Here is a 26,675-nt window from a genome sequence, read left to right on the forward strand (position 1 = left end):
TGCAACTAGGGAGTAGCCCCTGCTCACTGCAACTAGGGAGTAGCCCCTGCTCACTGCAACTAGGGAGTAGCCCCTGCTCACTGTAACTAGGGAGTAGCCCCTGCCCACTACAACTAGGGAGTAGCCCCTGCTCACTGTAACTAGGGAGTAGCCCCTGCCCACTACAACTAGGGAGTAGCCCCTGCTCACTGTAACTAGGGAGTAGCCCCTGCCCACTACAACTAGGGAGTAGCCCCTGCTCACTGTAACAAGGGAGTAGCCCCTGCCCACTACAACTAGGGAGTAGCCCCTGCTCACTGTAACTAGGGAGTAGCCCCTGCCCACTACAACTAGGGAGTAGCCCCTGCTCACTGTAACTAGGGAGTAGCCCCTGCCCACTACAACTAGGGAGTAGCCCCTGCTCACTGTAACTAGGGAGTAGCCCCTGCCCACTACAACTAGGGAGTAGCCCCTGCTCACTGTAACTAGGGAGTAGCCCCTGCCCACTACAACTAGGGCGTAGCCCCTGCTCACTGTAACTAGGGAGTAGCCCCTGCCCACTACAACTAGGGAGTAGCCCCTGCTCACTGTAACTAGGGAGTAGCCCCTGCCCACTACAACTAGGGCATAGCCCCTGCTCACTGTAACTAGGGAGTAGCCCCTGCCCACTACAACTAGGGAGTAGCCCCTGCTCACTGTAACTAGGGAGTAGCCCCTGCCCACTACAACTAGGGAGTAGCCCCTGCTCACTGTAACTAGGGAGTAGCCCCTGCCCACTACAACTAGGGAGTAGCCCCTGCTCACTGTAACTAGGGAGTAGCCCCTGCCCACTACAACTAGGGAGTAGCCCCTGCTCACTGTAACTAGGGAGTAGCCCCTGCCCACTACAACTAGGGAGTAGCCCCTGCTCACTGTAACTAGGGAGTAGCCCCTGCCCACTACAACTAGGGAGTAGCCCCTGCTCACTGTAACTAGGGAGTAGCCCCTGCTCACTACAACTAGGGAGTAGCCCCTGCTCACTGTAACTAGGGAGTAGCCCCCGCTCACTGCAATTAGAAGAAGCAATGAAGACCCAGTGCAGCCAAACATAAATAAGTAAATAAATAAATTTTAAGGAAAAGAACACTAGCATCTTTGGGAATTCCCTGGCAGGACAGTGGTCAGGACTCTGTGCTTCCACTGCCAGGGGCTCAGTTTCAATTCCTGGTGGGGGAACTGTGATGCCACAAGCCACAGAGCTAAGAAACCAAAGCAAAACAAAAAATTAGGGCCTTCAACATTAGCAAAGCAGTGTTGCAGCATTTCCCAAGTCACTTCCTTCATACCCCATACTTATTATCATAAGCTCCAAACAGAACACCAAGCTCCTTCTCTAGCTCTGACCCTGATGTCTTTTATTTCCCTCTCCCATCGTGTCTTCTCTCTCTTGGTTCTCAGGTAGACAACTTAGCCTTTCTAACTAAGACCTCTCTCTTTATCCTTCTTTCTTCCAGAATGGGGTTTTCTTCAGTAAGTGGGAAACTGGAAAGACTGTGAGGAGATACCCCACATCCAAGGGCAAAGGAGAAGCCCCAGCAAGATGAACAGTCAGCTCACCTTGGGAAATAATACAGTATCCATCTTTTCTGGCTTCGTTATGTTGATTTTATAGCCATATATAACAAGAGATTATGTCTTCTTGCCAATGGGAAGAGGAAAACAACAGCGAAGAAGAAGAAAAATTTTGAATAAACACGTCATGAAAGAAGATATAAAATCTGAGGCTCTGGAAGATGGCCAGTGCATGACAGGAGTGAGCCTCAACCCCTGAATGACACCATGGAGCAGAGCTGTCTCTCCCAATTTCCTCACCTTGGGTGAGATGGAAATGAAGAGGCGTTTCTGAAGTTGGTTATTTCCCTTTCCCCCCATCAAAGTACAATTTAAGGAGACATCCCACGTTCAAGGGCAGAGAAGCCCCAGCAAGATAGTAGGTGCTGGAGCGACAGCTGTGTGGTGCTGGAGTGACTTTGAGGAGATACCCCATGTTCAAGGGCAAAGGAGAAGCCCCAGCAAGACGGTGGGAGGGGTGAAATCACATTTAGAATCAAACCCCGTACCTGCCACAGATGCTCAGAGGGCTCAAACATACCTTGCGCACACCAGGATCCAGAGACCCCACAGAGACTGAGACAGAACTGTGTCTGAGTGTCTCCTGAGGAGGTACGGGTCAGCAGTGGACTGCTGCGGGGGCAGGGGCTCTGGGTGCAGTAGACTTGGGTATGGCATATGCCCTCTTGGAGGAGGTCGCCATTAACCACCATAGACCACCAGCACTTACACAGGACTGGGAAACAGACTCTGTGAGGACACAAGCAGAACCTTGTGCACACCAGGACCCAGGGGAAAGGAACCGTGACCCCACAAGAGACTAATCCAGACTTGCCTGTGAGTGTTCAGGAGGCTCTGGCAGAGGCATGGGTTGATGATGGCCTGCTGCAGGGTTGGGGGCACTGAGTGTAGCAGTGCATGCATGGGACCTTTTGAAGGAGGTCGCCATTATCTTCATTAGTTCAGTTCAGTTCAGTTCAGTCGCTCGGTCGTGTCCAACTCTTTGCGACCGCATGAATCGCAGCACGCCAGGCCTCCCTGTCCATCACCAACTCCCGGAGTTCACTCAGACTCACATCCATCAAGTCAGTGATGCCATCCAGCCATCTCATTCTCTGTCATCCCCTTCTCCTTCTGCCCTCAATCCCTCCCAGCATCAGAGTCTTTTCCAATGAGTCAACTCTTCGCATGAGGTGGCCAAAGTACTGGAGTTTCAGCTTTAGCATCATTCCCTCCAAAGAAATCCCAGGGCTGATCGCCTTCAGAATGGACTGGTTGGATCTCCTTGAAGTCCAAGGGACTCTCAAGAGTCTTCTCCAACACCACAGTTCAAAAGCATCAATTCTTTAATCAAACCATAGTTTGGCCTCCCTCAAATAACAGGAAAGGAACACAGCCCAGCCCTTTGACAGAAAATTGGATTAAAGATTTACTGACCATGGCCCCGCCCATCAGAACAAGACCCAGTTTCCCCCTCAGTCAGTCTCTCCCATCAGGAAGCTTCCATAAGCCTCTTATCCTTCTCCTTCAGAGGACAGAAAGACTGAAAACCATAATCACAGGAAACTGACCAATTTGATCACATGGACCACAGCCTTGTCTAACTCAATGAAACTATAAGCCATGCCATGTAGGGCCACCCAAGACAGACGGGTCATGGTGGAGAGTTCTGACAAAATGTGCTCCACTGGAGAAGGGAATGGCAAACCACTTCAGTATTCTTGCCTTGAGAACCCCATGAATGGTATGAAAAGGCAAAAAGATAGGACACTGAAAGATGAACTCCCCAGGTCAGTAGGTGCCCAAATTGCTACTGGAGATCAGTGGAGAACTAACTCCCAAAAGAATGAAGAGATGGAGCCAAAGCAAAAACACCCAGTTGCGGATGTGACTGGTGATGGAAGTAAAGTCTGATGCTGTAAAGAGCAGTATTGCATGGGAACCTGGAATGTTAGGTCCACGAATCAAGGCAAATTGGAAGTGGTCAAACAGGAGACGGCAAGAGTGAACATCAACATCTTAGGAATCAGTGAACTAAAATGGACTGGAATGGGTGAATTTAACTCAGATGACCATTATATCTACTACTGTGGGCAAGAATCCCTTAGAAGAGATGGAGTAGCCATTTCTCCAAAAGAGTCAACAAAAGAGTCCAAAATGCAGTACTTGGATGCAATCTCAAAAACAACAGAATGATCTCTCTTCATTTCCAAGGCAAACCATTCAATATCACAGTAATCCAAGTCTATGCCCTGACCAATAATGTTGAAGAAGCTGAAGTTTAACAGTTCTATGAAGACCTACAAGACCTTCTAGAACTAACACCCCAAAAAGATGTCCTTTTCATTATAGGGGACTGGGATGCCAAAGTAGGAAGTCAAGAAATACTTGGAGTAATGGGCAAATTTGGCCTTGGAGTACAGAATGAAGCAGGGCAAAGGCTAATAGAGTTTTACCAAGAGAATGCACTGGTCGTGGCAAACACCCTCTTCCAGTAACACAAGAGAAGACTCTACACATGGACATCACCAGATGGTCAATACTGAAATCAGATTGATTGTATTCTTTGCAGCCAAAGGTAGAGAAGCCCTATACAGTCAGCAAAAACAAGACTGGGAGCTGACTGTGGCTCAGATCACGAACTCCTTATTGCCAAATTCAGACTTAAATTGAAGAAAGTAGGGAAAACCACTAGACCATTCAGGTATGACCTAAATCAAATCCCTTGTGGCTATACAATGGAAGTGAGAAATAGATTCAAGGGATTAGATCTGACAGACAGAGCACCTGGAGTAACTATGGACAGAGGTTCGTGACATTGTACAGGAGACAGGGATCAAGACCATCCCCAAGAAAATGAAATGCAAAATGGCTGTCTGAAGAGGCCTTACAAACAGCTATGAAAAGAAGAGAAGCGAAAAGCAAAGGAGAAAAGGAAAGATATACCCATCTGAATGCAAGTTCCAAAGAATAGCAAGGAGAGATAAGAAAGTCTTCCTCAGTGATCAATGCAAAGAAATAGAGGAAAACAAAAGAATGCGAAAGAGTAGTGATTTCTTCAAGAAAATTAGAGATATCAAGGGAAATTTTCATGCAAAAATGGGCTCAATAAAGGACAGAAATGGTACGGACCTAACAGAAGCAGAAGATATTAAGAAGAGGTGGCAAGAATACACAGAAGAACTATACAAAAAAGATCTTCACAACCCAGATAATCACGATGGTGTCATCACTGACCTAGAGCCAGACATCCTGGAATGCAAAGTCAAGTGGGCTTTAGGAAGCATCACTGTGAACAAAGCTAGTGGAGGTGATGGAATTCCAGTTGAGCTATTTCAAATCCTAAAAGATGATGCTGTGAAAGTGCTGCACTCAATATGCTAGCAAATTTGGAAAAGTCTGCAGTGGCCACAGGACTGGAAAAGGTCAGTTTTCATTCCAATCCCAAAGAAAGACATTGCCAAAAAATGCTCAAACTACCTCACAATTGCACTCATCTAACACACTAGCAAAGTACTGCTCAGAATTCTCCAAGTCAGGCTTCAACAATACGCGAACTGTGAACTTCCAGATGTTTAAGCTGGATTTAGAAAAGCCAGAGGAACCAGAGATCAAATTGTCAACATCTGTTGGATCATCGAAAAAGCAAGAGAATACCAGAAAAACATCTACTTCTGCTTTATTGACTATGCCAAAGCCTTTGACTGTGTGGATCACAACAAACTGTGGAAATTTCTTCAAGAGACTGGAATACCAGACCACCTGACCTGCCACCTGAGAAATCTGTACGCAGGTCAAGAAGCAACAGTTAGAACTGGACGTGGAACAACAGGCTGGTTCCAAATTGGGAAAGGAGTACTTCAAGGCTGTATATTGTCACCCTACATATTTAACCTATATGCAGAGTACATCATGAGAAGTGCTGGATGAAGCACATGCTGAAATCAAGATTGCCATGAGAAATATCAGTCACCTCAGATATGCAGAGGACACCACCCTTATGGCAGAAAGCAAAGAGGAACTAAAGAGCCTCTTGATGAAAGTGAAAGAGGAGAGTGAAAAAGCTTAAAAGTCAACATTTAGAAAACTAAGATCATGGCATCTGGTCCCATCACTTCATGGCTAATAGATGGGGAAGAGTGGAAACAGTGAGAGACTTTATCTTCTTGGGCTCCAAATCACTGCAGATGGTGACTGCAGCCATGAAATTAAAAGACGCTTGCTCCTTGGAAGAAAAACTATGACCAACCTAGTCAGTTAGTCAGTTAGTTCAGTTGCTCAGTCATGTCTGACTCTTTGCAACTCCATGGACTGCAGCACGCCAGGCCTCCCTGTCCATCCTAGGCAGCTTATGAAAAAGCAGAGACATTACTTGACCAGCAAAGGTCCATCTAGTCAAAGCTATGGTTTTTCCAGTAGTCATGTATGGATGTGAGGGTTGGACTATAAAGAAAGCTGAGCACCAAAGAATTGATGCTTTTGAACTGTGGTGTTGGAGAGGACTCTTGAGAGTTCCTTGAACTGCAAGGAGATCCAACAAGCCCATCCTAAAGGAAATCAGTCCTGAATATTCATTGGAAGGACTGATGCTGAAGCTGAAACTCCAATACTTTGGCCACTTGAGCTGACTCATTTGAAAAGAGCCTGATGCTGGGAAATATTGAAGGCAGGAGGAGAAGGGGACAACAGAGAATGAGGTGGTTGAATGGCATCATGGACTCAATGGACATGAGTTTGAGTAAACTCCAGGAGCTGGTGATGAAAATGGAGGCCTGGCATTCTGCTGTCCATGGGGTCGCAAAGAGTCGGACATGACTGAGCGACTGAACTGAACTGGAAAGACTTTCATGTGCTAATATATTTTGCCCCTTTACACATGTATCCATTACAAAATGCCTGGTCCTAGTAGACTCAAAAAATGTTCAGGAATGAATGATTGATCAGGGTAACCACCTCACACGCATAATTAAGATCGAACTCTCTTCTGGCCTTCTCAGTGGTATTTGTACCTCTGGTCTCATGCCCGTAGGGTCCATTCTCCACACGGAAGGCAGAGTGAGCTTTAAAAAAAATGTGCGGATTATCACTTTGTTTCCTTGCTTGAACCCCTGCAATGGTTTCCATCCACATTATAACAAAATTCAAACTCCTTACCCTGCAAAGCCCTTCACGATCTGCCTACCTCTAACATCACATCTCACGGCCCTTCCTCCCTTGCCCTTCAGGCTCCAGATACATTGGGATTCCTTCCAGGCTTTAGCATCAGCTGTGTTTTATGTTTGAAGGACTCTTGTCCTGCTTTGGAGTAATTGTCACATGACCATAACTTCACCATAAAGGTCACCTCCACGAGAGGCCTTCTGTGACCTCCTGGTCTAGAATACTTTCCCAAAACACTGTCTCATGACATTTCTGTATTTCCATGAAGCCTCCACTGCTGCATGACAACTGCCTCCAAACACTCTGTTATTATTTTATTTCATAATTCAACAATGAGGAAATCAATTAGGGTACAGCGGGTACAGCTTCTCCTCTCTATTTTTGATTTTTTTAGTGGGAAACAATTTCATTATTTATTTGTTTGGATGTGCTGGGTCTTTGTTGCAGTGCACAGGCTTCTCCTGCTGTGGAGCAGGGACTCTGGAGCGTGCCAGCTCAGCAGTTGCAGCTCACGGACTAAGTTGCCCTGCGGCATGTAGGATTCCAGTTCCTCAAGCAGGAATCAAAGCCACTTCCCCGGAATTGAAAGGCGGACTCCCAGCCACTGAACCACCAGGGAAGTCCCAATCTGTCTGTTCTCTAGGGGGTCTGAGGCTTCATTTGAGATGACTGTACTGCCCGGGAGTTGGAACAATTGGAGGCTGATTGATCCCCCCCTGCCTCCTCCCTACACGTATATATTACTGGCTTGGGCTTCCTTCCAACATGGTGACCTCATCATAGTTGGACTTCTCACATGGCAGTTCAGGGTTCCAAGAGACCAAGGCAGGAGCTGCCAGTCCTCTTTAAAGGACTTGGAACCATTATAGAGTCCTTTCTGCCTTACGCTATTGGTCAAAGCAGACCCAAGTCTACTCAGATTCAAACAAAGGGCCATCTCTAATGTGCCAGACCCATACTCTGGCAATAAGACCGTTTTCTCATTAATTTCTCTGTTTACATGTATCAATTGCTTATTAAGCAAGCCGCAGGAATACAAACAAACCAGTTTCTTTCTCTCATCGTTGCTTCTGGATGAACTATGTTGTTTCTCCTTTTCCTGTGTCTTAATAGCATCTTGGGCAGATCTTCTAATGTTCCTGTCACTTTAATTTATTAAAGGCCTGGCCTCATTTAAGCTGGTCCATCTACTTGAAGGCTAACTCCTTTCACTCCTGGGCAGGGCCTGGATTGAACTCGAGCGAGCAGGAAGAGGCATGGTCTGCTCTTAGACCCCTCACCACTTTCCTGGCCAAAGTCCTTTTCTCTTTTTCACAGGGTCAGGAAGGAGAAATTAGGGGAAAAGTTCCTCTTAGCAGAGGCCATTTCTTCTCTAGCTGTGAACGTACCTGGTATGGTAGGCATCGAGATGCCAACTGTCCTGTAGGTGCACCACGGGGTTGCCCCACTACTCTGTTCCCTATTATGCTCCTTTTCCAGGTCTATACCTGACACCCCATCTCAGTGATTGCCCCAACTCTACGCCCACAGCCTATATAGCCTATGGGGTCTCTCCACCTGCAGGTGTCCCTCTTGGGAGACCATAGGCAAGGGAGCTCACAGCCATTCACCTTCCCCACATCCCCCAACCTGTGGGAAATGACTGCTGGAGGTCCCTAAGTGTCCCCTCTCCCTGTCCCTTGTCACTATTCAGTTCTCCATCCCTCCAACCTCCAGCCAGATAGCACACAGGCTAGTCTGAATGGCAAATCCAGCTCCAGGGAGAGGAGGGTAGACACCAGCAGCCCAGGTATCCAATGACTACCCCTCCCTCTCTCTCCTCCCCCACCACCCCGTACCCTCCTCCATCCCGCTGCTTATGGAGGCTGAAGAAGGGCGTACTGAGTGATGTTTGAGCCTGGCAGGACTACTTCAGCCATCTCCTATTAATCATAAATCCTGTAGACAGACGTGTCCAACCCCAAATTGCTGCTTCTTTGTTTTAAAAAGTGTGGGGGTGCTCAAGACCCCTTTCTCCTAAGTGCTGGGTCCAGTCTCCAATGTGAAAACCAATAAAGTCCACCCCACATCCTGAATCCATGATTACAGTCCATCTCTCCACTCAAATACGAGATCCATGAGAGCAGGTCCTGGATGCTTTATTCCCCACTGGGTCCCTGGTGCCTAGGTACACAGGTGGAGCTCCACAAAGAGATAAAGAGCAAAAGACAAGGGCCTGCTACGTCCTGAATGACCTGAAAGGATGGCCAGCGTGGTCAGATGCACCAGTCAGCTCCCTTCCTACTGGCTCCAGCTGTGAGGTTCTGGCCACAGATGCAGAGTTTTGCTTCTGGCCTCTGGCTGCTCCCCTGGTCTAGTTCTCTCCAGGGGTGGCTGGTCTGGGTGGAGAGGCAGACCTCCATGTGGGTAACTTGTGAAGCCGAGAGCCTGGGACATGCTACAAGGGCTGGGGTAGTGTCCCTGGGGCCCCATCAGAGACTGACTAAAGGGGAGGGGTGCTCTTCTTGGCTACCCATCCCTCCGAGGCAACAGCTCAGAACGGGTGTAGCCCAAGAGGGAAGAGGCAGAAGAGAAAATACCTTTCTCCCACGAAGCATGTCCTGCGGGGCCGGCCCACACCCACTCTGTGATCGCCGGCCAGAAGCACACTCTGACCAGGGTGTCCTCCAGGGCAGCCCAGGCCTCAGTGGTGGACAGACCACCAAGGGCAGCTGCCTCGGCAGCGCTGCCCCACCCAGACCATCCCTGGCTTCCCTCCAAAGCCTGAGGAGGGCTCCGGCCCCAGGCCCTGTGGCTTTATCTGAGCAGCCTGCAATCAGAGAGAACAGGGAGCACCCTGTCCCTAAACATAGCAGGAAAACAGACACACCTTGGGGGTCGAAGGCTGAAGGGAGTCAGATAATAAGTGATTTGGATTGGGGGGGGAAAAAAAAAAGCATTTTTTCCTCCTTTCATGCCAAGGCATTCAAGAGGAGACAGAGGAAGATGGGAGGCCCAGGGCGGAAGAAATCAGGCAGCATCTGCCAGTCCCTGCATTCAGCAGCCGGAGCGGGCTGGAGGTGGCGTGGTTTAGGTCTCTGGAGCCAGAAGCCGTGGCACCTGAGAGCCAGGCATTGGGCTGGGGGTAGGGTGACCCTGGGGAAGGTGGCAGGTACCAGGGGAAGAGGATTGTGCTCTTGAATTTGAGGGTGTTCAGGGGTGGCTGAAGCCTGGGTCCCCAAGTTTAGGGCCAAGCCTCCATTCTGGGAACCCCTCATTATGGGAAGAGTGGGCCTCAGGGTTTTGCCTAAAGCATCTGGAGAAGACTCCCCAGGGACTGCAGGCTGGACCCCCACGCACCCCCCACCCCCAGGCAGCCTTGGAGCCCACGGTCCTCTTTCCTCCATCCCCCTTCCACTTCCTGCTGTCGCCCACTGCTCTGGCAGGAACGCTCCCCTGGAAAGCAGTTGCAGACTAGAATACTTTATTCAAGAGAATCTGGCTTGGCAGTCAGACAGCCACGCGAGGGCAGCTCACTCCATGTCCAGCTTGGGGCCCACTTTTTGCCTTTGTCCTTGAGAGGGGCAGGATGATGATGCCTTGGCCACAAAGAACAATGTCCCAGCACAAGCAGCAGTTAAGAGGTGAGGCGAGACTGAGGGGACGAGGAGTGGCAGAGGCCCCCCAGGCAAGCACTGTTCTCCAGAGCTGAACGTCCAACCTCCGGGGTGCAGAGTGGCTGCCCGCCCACCCTCTCAGCAGGGCCAGGGTGGCCAGAGCAGGGGCCTCCACACCCCCCACTTCCACCAGGAGCTGCCCCAGCAAGGCTTGCTGGTCTGCGCAGAGCCCAAGGTTCCGGGAGGGCAGGTGGTGGGTCTCCAGTCCTTCCTTCTCCAGCCTCCTGGAGACCCCCGGGGCCTCTGGGGCCAGGCCTGCCCATCACAAAGCCGTAAGTCTTGCTCCTTCTCAAGCTGAAGCCACATGGGTCTGTCTTCTTTCTCTCACGTTCTGTTTAAGGCACTGAATTCCTGAGGGTCCTGTCCCATGGAGGGAGTGAGTCATTCAGCAGGGATACAATTGGCTAATAAATAGAGGGCAGGTGCCAGCAGGGAGGTAACTGAGAACGTGACGGTAATAAATACACGAGCTGGGTGTGGGGGGTCTCTCTCTTCCGAGGGACTGGTTACCTCTGGGAAATAGTATCACCACACCTGCCAGAGACCAAACACAGAAAGAAGGTATCAGTCCAGGGTGGAGGGTGGGAGGACTTCCTGGAGGGGAAGCTTGGACAGGGAGCACGAAGAGCCTGCAATGCTCCTGGATCTCTGCTTGCACGAGGCTGAGAAGCAGCTAGGAACTGGTCTTCACCAAGCACTTACCCAGGTGCTCAGGCCTGCGCCAAGCACTCTGTCATTTACCCTTAACGATATTCCACAAGGAAGGGCGCAATTACTATCATCCTTTGGCAGATGAGGCAATGGAGGCTCAGAGAGGTTAAGAAACTTGCCCAAGGTCACACAGCAAGTTAGTGACAAAGCCGGCTTTAAACACAGTCTGGATCCATGCACCAATGCCTTTGGTTACTTGGGGCAGCAATCTTCAAATAAGGATACCGGAACCCCTGGATGCACATGAAGATTGTCCAAGTCCTATGTGAGTATTGGTGATTTTAAAGGAATCTGCTCCCAGCCTCTACCTGCACTCTGCCTGAAAACTGTCTGCGACAGAGATCTGCTTCCCATCATCTTGTTGCCAAAGGCCCTTCTCCCTCAGAAAGGAAGGAAGTTCCTGTTACAGTACTTTGCCCCAAGGTAAAAAGGATTCAGGGGGACACTGAATACAAGAACAGTTTGATAGATATTGGTGTAGGTGGTTGAGAAAAGAAATATGGTGAGCTATTGGGTAACCAAGTCTTTCGCAAGTCAGGTGGTTTCCACGTGTGCTTTCAACAAAATTGAAGAGATTAGCTAAATCGTCAGGTAATGTCAAGAGAAGTAAATTCTTACAGCAGATCACTTTCAGGTTTTTGGCAAATATTGATAACTTGGAAGGAGTTCAAGTGATCGAGTAACACCCAGCCCCATTTACTTATTTATGTGAACAGTTTTTCAGTCTTTTCATCTGCAAAAAATGAACAGGAATGGAATTACTGCTGAATCCAGTCTCAGTCTGGCAGGAGATAATGTTCATTGCCGGGTTCATCAACTAATTGAAAAGAAGTAGCTACATCCATCTCATTGAGATGCAACCCCAGTAAGATTGATTGTCCTTTTGTGCTTAGCATCTAGTAAAATATAATGTATTTGTGCTGTTTTAACCTATGGGTACTACTAACAATTACTGTGATAATTCATTCCAAAAAAAATTTAATTTCGAGTTTTCTGCTCACAGGAAAATTTAAAATAATTCAAACTCATATACCATTGTTGTGGCAGATAAGTAAGACAAGGTGGTACATAAAAGATGTTTGACTATTTAAAAAATATTACATTAGGCTGAAATTCTTGGGAAAAGTAAAATGGAAAGACATGTTCGAGGCAAAAAGAAGCAATGGAAATATGCAGCTATTAAAGGAGAGTGTTCATATACTTTTTGATGTTGTTAAACAATTTTTAAAAAGTGGATGATGGTATTAAATTTGGATGGCTTATTCCACAGGATACATCTGGAGAGTGATATAATGGCTTTATATTAAAATATTAATATATTACATCCTTTGCAACTATCTACAATGTTGATGAAAAAGGTTAATGTCGACTTAAAAATGAACAAGGGGGCACTTGGGCTTTGGAAGTTCTTTCAAGAGATTCCCGAATGAAACATTTGAGGGCTGCTACCCCAGCAGCTAGGACAGGACGCTTTCCATCTGGGGCTGCCTGGCTGGGGAGCCCTGTGGGGACTGCCAGCCCCTCCCCTAGTCACTGCTTGGAACCAGGGGAGAAATAAGGGCTACATGCCTGCAGGGACCAACCTCCCCAGAATCCCTAGCTTCACGGAACGGGGTGGACGTGTCTGCTCCTGCAGGGACAGGCTCACAGGGTAGAACTTGGCCAGCTCCAGCCCCATGACATGAGAAGATCTGTGGAAAAGACAGGACTGTGGAGACAGTCCTGTCGCTGGGAGGAGACTGGCCTTGAAGGAGAACCGCGGTGTGACTGAGTTACTGCGCGTGTGAGCTACTTTATTTTTCCTGTTTACTCTCACAGATTCGGGGTTGCCCTTTGCTAATTCTGCTCTTCCAACACTCAGGCCTGGACCCCAGCCACCTTCTCCAGAGGTGAAGCCAAATGGACAGGTAACATGGACAAAGAAAGAAAAGCAAGTAGACCCCAAGGCTCCCGGGGAGTGAAAGAAATACTTGCCTGAGAGCCAGTGAGGGGCTCTACCTTCCCTATGGCCTCCAGGAGGTAGTCCTGGCTAAATTTTTGGACTTTAAAAAAAAAAATTCTTACTTAAAAAAAAATTGTTTTGGCCACACCCTGTAGCATGTGGGACCTTAGTTTCCTGACCAGGGATCAAACTGGCTACCCGTGCGTTGGAAGGTGGAGTCTTAACCACTGGGCCGCTGGCCTGTGTGTGTGCTAAGTCGCTTCAGTTGGGTCTAACTCTTTACCACCCTATGGACTGTAGCCCACCAGCCTCAGTCCCTAAATTTTTGGACTTTCTAACACTAGAGTGTAAGCCCTGTAAGGGCAGAAATATTATTGGTCTGCCCACGAAAGTGCCTGGCACACAGTAAGTGCTTGGTAAATGTTTGTAGATCGACCGAATGCTTGGTTGACCCCGCTGACCCTCATTCTACACACAGAAAAACTAGGCTCAGAGAGGTGATGGGACTTGCTCAAGGCCACACAGAAACTCAGAACGAAGCCGGGAGGGCTTCCTGGTTCTTATCTAGGCTCACTGGAGGCTTCCTAGGGCCTGGAATCTCTAGGTTCTGGCCCGCACCGCTGGCTTTGTCCCTCCCCAACCACTGATCGTGCTGGCAGGGTGGGGCTCCCCTCTGGCCCAGCCTCCTTGCCATCCCTGGGCACCCCCGTGCACTCACAGGTGACAGTCTTTGTGTTTCTGCTCCTCTCTCTTCCTCGGGCCCCTGACCCTGGATCTCCTCCTGCAATAAGCCAAAAGCGTCAAGACAGAGCGGCTGGGGGCCCCCATGCTAGGTCAGGCGTTGGCAGGCCTGAGAACAGCCCGGTACCCCTGCCAGGCTGCTTACCTTGTTTGCTTCATCTTCTCCCATAGAGGTCTGGAAAAACAGAGAGAGGAACGGAGGAGAATTAGGACAGCCGTGGATCGGGGCTCCCTGGCCAGACTTCCCTGCCATCACTGGGGCTGGCCCTGTAGTTGGTGCTGAAGCCACTAGGGGGTAGCATGGAGCTAGTGAGGGAGAGATGCCCAGAGGCCTGGGGGCTTCCACTCCCACTCTAGGCCCTGGCGACCCCACTAAGAGAGGTGCGAATGCCCTCTTGGGGGTCCTCTCCACACCCATCTGCTCTCCTCTGCTTCTTGGAATCAAATCTGGGGGCCAAGTCTGCTCTCTGCAGCCTTTCTCTGTTCACTTCCTTCCCTTACACCTGCCAGGGTGCCCTTTCCTTCCAGGGTGCCCTCTGGGAGTCTCCTCGCTGACAGTGAATGAGGGGCAAGGCCACCTGTCAAGGCACAACTGCCACCACCCTACCCTGGGGACGTGTGACGTTGCAGCAATCTTAAGGACTCAGGGAGTGGGATGACAGGAGGTGATCGAAAGCCCCACAGTCACCAGACTTGTCCTGGCTCTGTCTCCCAGGGCCGTGGCTGTTGGCCCAGAAGAGAGAAGAAAGGTGGCCCTGTTGCTCAGCCCGCTGGACGGCGACAGTCTTCCCTGGGAACCAGGGTGGGGGCGTGGGACAGCGTGGTGACAGTCAGCTTTGGGCCAGGGAAGGCTGCCCTAGGCTGGCCGTCTCCCTTGGGAGCCAGGGCAGGGTACCAGCACCTCCTGGGACTGTCTGGTCCTGTCTCTGCCACCTGGGACCAGTCAGAGACACTCTTGGGCCCTTAATCTTCTCATCTGTCTGCCCCAACATACAGGTTATGAGGGCAAAGGTGATGGGGAAGGGGAAAGGTTGCTGTCTAGCACTGCCAAGGAGGATTTGCTACTGAACTGTTGTTACATGGCCAAGTCCTGGCAAGGGAGGATGGGAGGAAGCGGATTGAGGCAGGGCTTCGAGTGGTGGTATAGGTCCAAGAGCAGTGGCCAGAGCCCAGACACCAGGCAGGGCCAAGCCCGGGGCAGTCCTGGAGCTTCTGTAGAGCGTGGTAATGGCCATGAGAGGTAGCATAAGAAAGGGCAGGTTTAGGGGTCAACAGGCTGGGGTCAACCCACTAGCTGTGGCAAATCACGTAACCTTAGCAAGCCTCGGTTTCCTCATCTGTAAAATGGGTGGTTAGGAGACCAAGGACCTGGTCTGTCTTGCTCACCACTATATCCCAAGCATCTGAGACCATACCTAGCCTACACTAAGTGCTCAGTAGATGTTTGCTGATTAAATCAGAAAATACACTCAGGTCGGGTGCCTATGCTGGGCAAGGCACAGAGTAGATGCACCATAAATGGTGGTTCTCCCCCTCTTCCTGCCCCAAGATATGGCTCAGGACCTCTGGTCCCATGCCTCCATCCCATGGCCCAGAGGTATCAGGAGTGCCCCTGAACCAGTCGCCGGTGCCAGGCCTGCTGCTCCCGGTAACTAATGCTAAGAGCACCCTGGGCACCAGCAGCAAGATGTGTTGGGGAGAAGCTCTGCCAGGTGGAGACTCGACTTTAAAGAAAGCCTGTGCCTCCTTCCCTCTGCCCCTTCCCTCCTACCAGGGTTTGTCTGTCTTTGAGCTCCTCAATCCCGTTTCCCGCTCCCGTGGGTCCAAGTGCCTCTTCCAGCGCCCTGGCATCCCCATCCCAGCTCAAGGAGGGAGACGGCGTGCCCAAGCCTGGCCAGTTTGGGAGGGACCCTGGCTCCCTCTGTCCCTGTGGCTTCTCAGTAGCTATGCTCCAGCTCCTGGGACCAGCTCCCTGGGCTGCCACTGGTCCCCGATTTCCCTGGCCTCCATCAGCTAGGGAGGAGGCACAGACTGCAGCACGGATGGGCAACCCCTGGCTGATGCCGCCAGGTGTGTGGGGGCTGTCCCGGCCGCACCCGAGGACCCACTTGCACTCGCAGCGGACGTGCTGAGAGAAGCTCATCTCCACAAAGAAGGGCTGGTCCAGAGAGCGGTACTTCATGAGCTGTGAGGAGACAAAGGTTGGGTGACTGGACTGCGGGGGTGGCCTGCGGGTTTCCAATACTCCGTTCAGCCATCCCTTAGGGGAGGACCAGACTCCCTATTTCCCACCAGCCTTTGTACTACATGGGTTTCCCTGGTGGCTCAGAATGTAAAGAATCTGCCTGCAATGCAGGAGACCTGGGTTCAATCCCTGGGTAGGGATGATCCCCTGGAGAAGGGATAAGCTACCCACTCCAGTGTTCTTGGGCTTCCCTGGTGGCTCTGATGGTAAAGAATCAGCCTGCAATGTGGGAGACCTGGGTTCAATTCCTGGGTAGGGAAGATCCCTTGGAGGAGGGCTTGGCAACCCACTCCAGTATTCATGCCTGGAGAATCCCATGGACAGAAGATCCCGTGATACAGTCCATGGGATCACAAAGAGTCGGACATAACTGAGCGACTAACGCTTACTTACTTACTTCTGTACTACACACCCTCATTCTGCTTGGAGCCTGGGGCAAACAGCCCTCCTACCTGCCTGCGGACCTGAGGGAGGCTCCCATTCCCCCTCTTCCCAGGGCCATCAGCAAAGCACAGGATAGGAAGGTGGCCTGTGCTCTGAAGGCAGGAAGACCTATGTTTAAATCTTGGCTTTTCCACTTGCTAAGTAGGTGAAATATCATCTCTGAAGCTCAGCTTCCCTCTGTAAAATGGGAATATCACTTGGCTCCAAGGACTGAATGTTGAGGTAACATTTCTGAAGCACAGTGCTTGGAAATTTCTGAAGTTTCAAGTGCTCAGAAAAAAAGACCAACATTGTGAGTGTGAGTGTGGAAGCAAAGCTCAGGGCACCAAACACTCCTGGTATAAAAAGGGATGTCTTGAATAAGAACAGATTTCTTTCCCAACCTCAATCAGATATCTTGTGTCCTGGGATAGGGCTAAGCCAGAACCTGAGAAAGCTGCTAAGGGAGGAGGAGAGGGGGGCTCAAAGATGGGGTGGGGACTCAAGAAGGAGGAGTGCTATGGGTAAGAACACCTGGGTGTCAGTTTGGATCCTGTGGCCCTGGCCTACCCTCTCCTGGCTCTCTCTCTTGGGGACCAGGCTCTGTGGCCCTCTGAGCAGCTGTGGATGGCGGGGCAGGCTGGGGCCCGAGCCGGGGTGTCACCCTACCTGCATGGTGACGTTGGCTGTCTCCAGGGGCACGCAGTGCATGCTCTCATCACTGCAGCAGCCAGTGCAGCGCATCAGGGAGACGCAGGATGGGCTGAATAGATGCTCCATCTCGCTGGGGTACTCAGACACAATGTCCACCAACCTCTCCACCGGCCGGCAGTAGCTGCGGCTCCACACTTGCTGGAAGGGCACCACTGCGAGGAGGCACAGACAGCTGGCTCAGGTCCCCGGGCACGGCAGGTCCTCCCACGTCCAGCCCACACCCGCTCCTCCAGGAAGCCCCCAGCCTACGTGAGCGCTCCCCCTGCTCTGAACTCCTGACGTCAATTCTCTGGGACGACAGTTGGGCCTCCCCTCTGCCCGCCCCGGCTCATCTGCTAGATGGAAATCCCAGGGGAACAGAACTTCTTAGGGGCTTGTGATCCTTGGCTCTGTTCTCAGCTCAGGTGCCGGCATCAGCCTCGGGGGCCTTGGAGCTCGGAGGAGCGTGTCCTGGTAGTCTCCCCAGGCCCTCTGGATCTTTCTCAGGGCCTGACCTGGTCCTCCCTTGGTCTTAGGGAATTGGCAGAATACAGTTAGCTCTGCAAGTTCCGCAAGACTGGCTTGCAGAGTCCCACAGGGAGGGTGAACCTTCCCCTTAGTCCTTATTTCCTCTAATGTCTGGGCCAGCTCCTCCGCCTGGTGGCCCAGACTGCAGCCAACGATGTGCCCCATCCCCGCTCTCCATTTTCGGTTGGACCACCCTTGCATGGGCCCAGGGCCGCATCACTCAGATACCCTCTATCGGTCCATGCTCCTTGCCCCCTTCTCATTTCTAACCAAATAAAGCCCACCACCCACTCCTCCAGCCCTGCCTCCCTGCCTCCTCTCTGAAGCCTTCTCCAACTTGTCTGATATGAACAGACGTTCCTCTTTTGAGCATAATTCAGCCCCAAGAGCTTGCTTTATCTCCGTCACTGGTGGCTTTTATCGTTTTTACAAGCGAGTTGAGGCTCCTTGTAGACAGGCACCCAAACACCCAGTAAACACAGGCTAGGTAATTACTGATTGAGTAGATGATAGTTCACTGAAAATTATCAGGGATATCCCTGGCCCCCACAATGTCCTGGTGATCGTGACTGGATCTTTGGGGGCCTGATCTGGAGTCTCTTAAAAGATGCTGCTCCTTTCGGGGAGGGCCTGGGGCCTGGACCCATACACAGATTCGCAGGAAGTGAACAGCCAGAGCTAGGAGACTGGCTCCTGGTCCCGGCCCTGCGCTGGCTGTGTGACCTTGGGGAGGTCACTGCACCTTTCTGGGGGTATCAGTTTCTCCAGCTGGGGAAAAAGAAGAAGGCTGGGAAGAGATGGTTGCTAAGGGCTCCCCCAGCTCTGACAGGCGCTCTGTGTTTCTGAGTGCACTGTGCACACGACCCAGCCCAACCTTGAGACTGCGGGCGGAGACACATCGCCAATCCTGGGTCACCCTGCCCTGCACTGGATGGTCGTCCTCCTCTGGTGGGGGAGGACAGGGGAGCTGGACCACCTGGGGTCCCTGCAGCCTCTGCCCTGGTGCAATGGCTGCTCCCAGCAGCCCCTCACTTCCTTCCACAGCCCTTCCTAGGAGGCAGAAGGGGCTGAAGTCCATTCTACTGAGCCTGCAAGGACATGAGTCTCAGGGTAATCTCGGAGGAAGAATAAACTTCAGCCCTAGCAGAGGCCCTCGGGAAAGGCTGCAAGCGGGTGGAAAATACCCAAGAGGCGGTGTGTCCACGTGGAGCTGGCTGGGGCAGCACAGAGCAATAAACCATGCTTATCTGGGCGTCTGCGGCTCCATTCTGCCCTGTCTATTGCAGGGGCACTAGGGTTGGGTCCGGGGATGGGAAGGGGACCAGAGGCCTCCCTGATCCTGCCTCTCCAGGCCTCTGGGCCACTCTCCCTGGACCCAAGCAGGAAACAAGGCCATGTACGCCAGGCAGCCCAAAGCCCCAGGAAACTGGCCTTTGTAGGGAGAGGTCAGAGGAGCAGCTCCCTAATGTACCTCCATGAGTGCGTGTTTAGTCTAAAACCTTCATGAGCACTACATAACTCTCAACGTTTAATCTCTGCCTTGGAAAACGTAAATAACAGGAGAAGAGTAGCCGGCTGCCAAAGTGCCATAGAAGGTTCAGGGTCCCGCCCTGGGACCAGCCATCAGGAAGAGCACAGAAGCAGAGGAGGGGCCCTGAAGCCCCCTACCATCCCACAAGCAGACTCCAGCCCAGCCGGGCTGTGGGGCCACTGCCAGGTTAAGCAGAGCCCGGCAGGGCTGAGAAGGCAGAAGAGACTTCCTGTTCCCCCCACGCCCAGGCTCCAGGGCCCTGAAGCCCGGCACGTCCTGGGCCACACGGCCCAGATGGCGTTGGGAGAGGGCAGGGAAGGTGGTGGTCTGGGCCTGGTTTACCTGGTGGTCATCAAGGAAGAGGGCCGCTCATCCCTGGGGCTGCTGTCTCGGGGTATGGGAGAAACAGAGGGTGCTGGGCGAGGGGCCGGCTGAGAGAGTGCGGTGACTGCTCCCAGATGTGGGCTGAGCCCCTCAGCAAAGAGCTCTGCTCACCTGCTCCTGAGAGCACTTCCTCTGGCCCCCGACCTGCTCAGAGGCCAGGGTCCGAGAGAGGAACGGTGCGGGGGCAGTTGCCTGTGGCTCAGGCAGGCGCCTGGCTGCCCCCAGGGCCATGAGTGGGCTCCCTTGCCAGCCCCTGGGCAAGCTTCCAGTCTGGCTCCAGCTGCCTAACACCCAGGACAGAGGAGATCCCTGGATGGGAAGTGTTTCATCCTGAGAGCAAGCGCCTGGGGAGGCCACTGGGTGGGGGAGGGGGGACAGGACTGGGCAGAGCCACGGGCCACCAGCCGAACCCAGCAGGTATCCCCTCCGCGGTCACCCGCAAAGCACACAGCCAGCCTGCCTCGAGAGACACCCTGTTCATGCCTGCTCAGCTGTGAGCCATGGGGAGGCTTGGTGTCATAAACTCCAGCTCTGCCACATGTCCTGAGGAATGTCTGAGCCTTTAGGCAACCCCAAGGGCCTCTCTGAGCCCCAGAGCCTTCATTTACAAAACGTAGAGAATATGAGGGCTTTCCTAGTTCATCACAGCTTGTGGTCAGCATGGAGTTACAGTAAGTGGCTGATACTATTCCCATGAATAGTAACAGTAAAAAAATCAACGTCTGTGGCTGCAGAATACAGAGCATTCTGTCTCTTGTCCGGTATTACTAGGGGATGTCGTTTTCAGGCTTTTGATAACTGGGGTCCAAGTTTCTTTCCCTGGTCACAATACAGGCTCCCTAATCAATGATGATGATGATAGGGGAGCTGCCCTAAGGGACTGACACTTCCAAGCCTCCTCATCCAGGTCCCTGGGATATATATATACTCTTGGGACACCTCTATGGCGTCAGAGAATCCTGCCACCTGGGAAAAAGAACCTTTAGATATCATTTGGTCTAACACTCCCATTTTACAGATGATGAAACTGAGGCTCAGATTTCTTTGTCCAAAATATACTAAAAGGATCAAAAGGGCCATGGGGTGGAGAGAGGTGATAGGTCCCTCTCCAAATCCCAGAAAGCCTAATATTGTGCCAGTCCCAGAGGGGACAGCAGGGCTAGGAAGAGGGTATCAATGAAATCAATGGCTGCTACTTCCCCCACCTTCTCAGTGCCCAAGGGGCCTGGGACTCAAGCTGGCAGAGCATGACCAAGTCCAGGAGAGGCTGGCTACCAGGTGGTAGAGGGAGGGTGTTCCCAGCACGTAGAGGCTACCACGCGTGTGCGTGCGCACGTCCCTACACGCTCCCTTTCTTCCGTGGGAAGTGGTGTGTGGCCTGCCTGCACGTCTCGGAGAGGCAGGGAGGGAGGAGCAAGGCGGGGGGCCTGGCATGGGCCTCCTGCCTTCTGCACGTATGTCTCTTTGGCAAATGTCTTGCCCTTTGAAGATTCTCCCTTGATGCAACCTAGGGTGGGGAGTGGAGGGGCCAGGGAGGGCACGACTCACTCTGTCTATATGTAATCAATGGAGAGGTCTCCTCAGATCCCTTAAGTTCCTCCAGCCTGGCTGCTGGGAAGTCCTCTTGCCCCTCCCTGGTCCTCTTGATTGCTGGCCCACTGCAGCCTGCTTCTGGACCCTCAGTCTGGCCCTTGGCACTCACCGCTGCACAGCCTTCCAAGACCCCATCTGCCCCCTTGTATCATGCTGGGAAAGGGCTCTGAGCCAACTGTTTGGACACTGGGTATATGTGCTCCTGCCCTGCTCTCTGTGTGCCCGGTGACCCTGGCCCAGGAAGAGACCTCTCTAGGCCTCTGGGTCACAATGCAAGGGGGATCTCTCAGGCCCTGCCAACTCTGTCAGCTAGGGCCTCAGCTAGCTTGCAGACTCTTCCAACTTAATATCGGCCTGCACCCACTGTTCATGCCAACCCTTTCCCATCCACTGCTGAGCCCTGGGATGTGAGGGCTTGGGGAGCCCTGCACCATGCCCTCCCCGCCCAGCCAGCTTACCTTCCACCTCCGATGAAATGTTCCCAGGAGACAAGGCCCACTGCTGTGGACAGAAAGGTGCAGAGGTGAGGGGGACGACCTTGGGCCTCTGTGCTCTGGGGTCCTGTGCGTTGGCAAGAGCACAGAGGCCCCCTCCACCCTCCTGCCCACCTGCTGCTCAGACACGCTGCCCCATCTCACGGCTCGCTCTTTCCAGTGCAACTGGCAACTCGAGGGAGCCTGGATGGGTCCTACTTTCTCTGGCCTCAGTTTCCTCATTTGGAAAGGGTGGGAGACTACAGAAGTTTTTGGAGACCGATTTGCCTGCTATGTCCCAAAGATCTGGTGAGACTATGGGGGTCTCCCATCTACCCAGCCCCCAGGCAGCCTGGCTAGGTCCTGTGCAGCTTGCCTTGGCTGGGTGCCAGAGCCCAGGGGGAGGCCATCAGCCGGTGGGAGCGGAGGCGCTGGAGCCGGTGGCGCCAGGAGCTGCTGCCGCTGGTAAAGTTACACCTCTAAGCAGCCCTGCAGCAGGCGGGCGGGCGGCGGGTGGTACGGCTCTCCTGCCCCCTCGTGGGACTTGCCCAGCCCACCCACTTCTGTGCTGGGGCCCGGGACTCCCAGGGCAATGGGATAGGGCCATGGGGGTACCGTGGTGGGAAGGGAGCTTCATTGGCTTTGTCAGGATTTCACTGCCCCAGCTGGCTTGCAGCCAGACTTACCCAGCTCCTGGGAAAAGGGCTCTGCTCACTTCCCCAGGCCCCGCACTCAGGACCTCCGGCTGCCCACCCGGGGAAAGAGGGCACAGTGGGACTCTTGTCTCATCACCCCCCGCCCCAGCCCACCCAGGAGCCCTGGGCTCAACCCAGAGCCTTGGAGGGGGCAGGGCCCAGCCTCCCCTACCAATGGCCTCTTGGGCTGGCTTCCCTTCCACCAGACCAGGTCAGAGGTCCTGGGGGCGCCTGCCTGGTCACAGGGCCTCGACCCTGACCAAAAGGCCAGGGACTGGCCTGGGATTAGCAGAGAGATGCTTTTAGCAAAGCCACTGGGGGCTCTAGGGGCCAGACAGGAAACCTCCCTCCCTTCTCTGTGGCTTCCCTGCCCCCGCCAAGACAGACCCTGGGGGCTGGAGTCTGGGACAGTCCAGCCCGAGGTCTCCTCCCAGAGGACCGGTCCAGCCTGGCTCCCGGGAAGCGTGTGGACATCCTTGGGGGTGCCACTGCCCGCTGTGGGTCTGGGATTTCAGAGCCCTGCCCCTCCCCATTCTCAGGCTGGGGGTGGGAGTCTTACCGTCGTGGGCACGGCAGGCAACACCAGCCCCGTCAGGAGCTGCAGGAAGCAAGTGAACAGTCTCACGGTAGGCATCTTCTCAGACGTACCAAGCCAGGGGACTCCAAGAGAAAACCACCATGCTCATCTCCAGGGGGAGCCCCTGGCGCAGGACCGGAGTTGGATGGGAGCTGGATGCCCCCCTCACTGCTGCCCCGAGGTCCCCGTGGGCGACCTGAGCATCCTCTGAAAGTCCTGGAGATTCTGGAGGCCCCCGCAGGTAAGGCTGATGCAGAGAGTCCGGCGGGGCCGGGCGGCGTGGGGCAGGCGGGTCCCTGGGAGGGCGGGTCAGGAGCCCCAGCGCGATCCCGGGTCCTCTCTCTCTCCCTCGTAGCCGGCCAGTGATGCCGCTTCTCGCTCAGACAGCAGCTCCCTTCTGGGACTTAAAGCTTGTTGGCGGCGGTGTTTCAGGGGCCGCGGACAGGGCGGGGCCGCACGGCCGCCCCGCCCACCGCCGACGAGGCTCCAGACCCGAGTCCCAGGGAGAGGCCGAGCCCAGCGGGGCCAGAGGGCGGCCAGGCGGCGTAGATCTGAGCCCCAGCTCCCTCGGCCGCAGTGCGTGGAAGGGGCGATCCCGATGCGGACTTGAAAGAAGGCCAGCCGGACCCGTGCCCGCATCCTGCCCGGCGACGCTTGGAGCCTGCTGCCGCCGCCAAGCACGAGGCACTATCGGACTCAGGCAGCACCCAGTGCGGGCCGCAGACAGGGGACCGGAGCTCGGCTCTGGCCACCTCGGGTGGGGGGCAACCAGGTCAGCCGGACGCCTGTGTCCAAAGCTCCTGATGTTAGCGGCCTCTGCAGAGATACCGCTTCAGAGCCCCCAGGAAGGCAGTGATTTGGTCTGGCACTTCATGGTGCCACCTTATACCATCGCCATAATCCTCCAGGGTGAAAGAATTATCAGCTCTATTCTATAGAGGAAGCCGTGTCCGACTCTTTGAGGCCCCATGGACTGCAGTCGGCCAGGCTCCGTGGACAGAGCAGAGTCTGACACGACTGAGAGACTAAGCACAGCACACAGACGAAGAAACCGAGGTTCCAAGAGTGCCCCTACCTGTATGTGTTGTACACACATATGTACTCTTGAAAAGTGTGTGTGTGTGTGTGTGTAACTAAGCCAAGCCATGTGGCTGTCTCTTCAGCCCAAGCACCATCCTCCTAGCCAGGCACTCAGACAGCAGGCACCCGCCAGGACTTGAGCACTATGTCCTCTTGTGGGAAGCAGTTTTCCCAGGCCCTGCCAGCAAACTGGCCACATGTGGGTTGGAGAGGGGCCGAGTGCAGCATTTCCTCCAGGTCCCAGGAGAAGGAGGAGGTGTTCCAGTGCAGCAGGGGTCTGTGTGTGTGCGTGCTTGTGCCTGGGTGTGGGCATTTAGGTGTGGTCGTGAAGGTTCCCCACATGCTCTCAGTCTCTGTGTAGTCCGAGTGTCTGTGTAAATGTCGCTTGTGTGAGGGTCTGTTCTCTCGGTATCTCTGTATGCCTGTGTGATTGTGTGTGTGGTGTGTGATTTTTCTGCTGGCTTTGGAAGTCTGTCTAAATGTGCCTTTCAGCGGGATTGTGAATTCGTATGCCTGCCCATGTCTTTGTGAATATCTGGGCCGGCTTCTGTGTGTGACTGTGCATCTCTCTGCATATCTGTGTGTGTCTTCAGGGGTTCATCACCGCCACCACCCTCTGTGCACAGCTTCCTGGACCCATTAACCTGGCAGGACTGGGGGTCACGGGTTGGCCTGGGCCTGGGGCTGGTGGGTGGCTGTGGGAGAAGGGGGAGGTCTGAGAGGCGGGCCCTACAACTCACATTCCAGCCAGGAAAAGAGAGGCCAGAGCAGCCCCAGCCCTCACCCCAGTGACCTCTGCGTCCGCTGTCTGCCCGCCCACCCACGTGGGGCTGCCTTCTGCTTGGCCAGCCCCAAGCCCAGAGGTCCAGGAGCCAGGGGCCAGTCACCAGCCAGCTAGGTGGGGGCTGCAAGAATTTTCTGACGAGCTCCAGCATGCTGAGGCTCGTGGAGCAGACAGATTCCTTCCTGGGCCCAGGGTCTTGGTGGAGGATGTCTGGGCATCGCTGTGTGTGTATGAGGGGTGAGTAGATGAGTGTTTGGGCATATCTGGATCATATATGTTTGTCCATAATATCTGTGTTTACACATATGCATATGTTTATGTGTGTCTTTATTTCGGATTTGTGATTGTGGGCACGAGTGTGTTTTGTGCATGAGTGGGTGTATTTAAGTATCTGTATTGTACATGCTTTGGAGAAGGAAATGGCAACCCACTCCAGTGTTCTTGCCTGAAGAATTCCATGGACAGAGGAGCCTGGTGGGCTATAGTCCATGGGGTCAAAAGAGTTGGACATGACTGAGTGACAAACACACACATTGTATATGCTTGTCTTTAACGGAGTGTTTTGAGCATTTGTGCACCTTTGCATATGTATTCAGCTCAGTCTCTCAGTCGTGTCCGACTCTTTGCGACCCCATGAATTGCAGCACGCCAGGCCTCCCTGTCCATCACCAACTCCTAGAGTTTACCCAAACTCATGTCCATCGAGTCGGTGATGCCATCCAGCCATCTCATCCTCTGTCGTCCCCTTCTCCTCCTGCCCCCAATCCCTCCCAGCATCAGGGTCTTTTCCAATGAGTCAACTCTTCGCATGAAGTGGCCAAAGTACTGGAGTTTCAGCTTTAGCATCATTCCTTCCAAAGAACACCCAGGGCTGATCTCCTTTAGAATGGACTGGTTGGATCTCCTTGCAGTCCAAGGGACTCTCAAGAGTCTTCTCCAACACCACAGTTCAAAAGCATCAATTCTTTGGCGCTCAGCCTTCTTCACAGTCCATCTCTCACATCCATACATGACCACTGGAAAAACCATAGCCTTGACTAGATGGACCTTTGTTGGCAAAGTAATGTCTCTGCTTTTGAATATGCTATCTAGGTTGGTCATAACTTTCCTTCCAAGGAGTATAAGGGAACATATATTTGTGTGTGTGTGTGTATGTGTTTGTTTTCATTCATTTGTTCTTTCATTCAACATGCATTGCTTCAGCCCTACTATGCTCAGATGGCTGGGAATGCCACAGTTCCCTTTCTACTCTCTGGGGTGAGCCCAGTGTCTGGGCAGTGTCTGCAATTCCTGCAAGTGCACCTCAGATTTTTGTCACTAAACTGAAGACCATATCATTCTCTACCTGGCTTCTTGCGCTGTGAGATGAATTGGCTAGGGTAGGCTGCTACTGCTAAGTCACTTCAGCCAGGTCCGACTCTGTGCGACCCCATAGACGGCAGCCCACCAGGCTCCCCCGTCCCTGGGATTCTCCAGGCAAGAACACTGGAGCGGGTTGCCATTTCCTTCTCCAATGCATGAAAGTGAAAAGTGAAGGTGAAGTCGCTCAGTCGTGTCCAACTCAGCGACCCCATGGACTGCAGCCTACCAGGCTCCTCTGCCCATGAGATTTTCCAGGCAACAGTACTGGAGTGAGGTGCCATTGCCTTCTCTGAGGGTAGGCTAGCGGAAATCAATTAGACTTCAGAACGTCCATGGGTCAGACAGAGGTTTACTGTTGCTCACATTCAGTCCAGGGCAGGTGTGCTGGGGGCTTTGCTCCCCGGGACTGTGACTCCAGTCTTTATCAGCTGTATTACTTCAAGTCACTTCCTTTACCTCTCAGAGCCTAGACTTCCTCCATCTCAAGTGGGAATAATAACTTGCTTACCTCATAGGTGAGGGCTGCTA

General features: G+C 53.1%; 1 protein-coding gene across 3 annotated transcripts; it reads right to left on the minus strand.

The window, feature by feature from the left end:
* Window positions 1–10,171: 10,171 nt before the first annotated feature.
* On the minus strand, window positions 10,172–23,327 carry PGF (placental growth factor). Of its 3 annotated transcripts, XM_027552450.1 has the most exons (7): window positions 22,904–23,327; window positions 21,635–21,677; window positions 17,117–17,313; window positions 15,888–15,964; window positions 13,925–13,954; window positions 13,757–13,819; window positions 10,172–10,919 (listed from the first exon to the last, which is right to left on the minus strand). In XM_027552450.1, exons 1-7 carry the CDS (start codon window positions 22,976–22,978, stop codon window positions 10,892–10,894), a joined length of 513 nt encoding a protein of 170 aa, XP_027408251.1. In that variant the 5' UTR covers window positions 22,979–23,327; the 3' UTR covers window positions 10,172–10,891. The 3 variants fall into 3 exon arrangements, with proteins under 3 accessions (XP_027408251.1, XP_027408253.1, XP_027408252.1); XM_027552452.1 differs by lacking the exon at window positions 15,888–15,964; XM_027552451.1 differs by lacking the exon at window positions 13,757–13,819.
* Between the last annotated feature and the right edge of the window lie 3,348 nt (window positions 23,328–26,675).

This window comes from Bos indicus x Bos taurus, chromosome 10 (genome assembly GCF_003369695.1).
Source record: "Bos indicus x Bos taurus breed Angus x Brahman F1 hybrid chromosome 10, Bos_hybrid_MaternalHap_v2.0, whole genome shotgun sequence".
Classification (NCBI taxonomy): domain Eukaryota; kingdom Metazoa; phylum Chordata; class Mammalia; order Artiodactyla; family Bovidae; genus Bos; species Bos indicus x Bos taurus.

Excerpts from the sequence above, each read along its gene's own strand:
- PGF (XM_027552450.1), bottom strand. The coding sequence starts at position 22,978 with ATGCCTACCGTGAGACTGTTCACTTGCTTCCTGCAGCTCCTGACGGGG. Across the intron at positions 17,314-21,634 it reads CATTTCATCGGAGGTGGAAG|TGGTGCCCTTCCAGCAAGTG; the intron begins GTAAGCTGGCTG and ends GCCTCCTCGCAG. Across the intron at positions 13,820-13,924 it reads GAGAAGATGAAGCAAACAAG|GAGGAGATCCAGGGTCAGGG; the intron begins GTAAGCAGCCTG and ends GGCTTATTGCAG.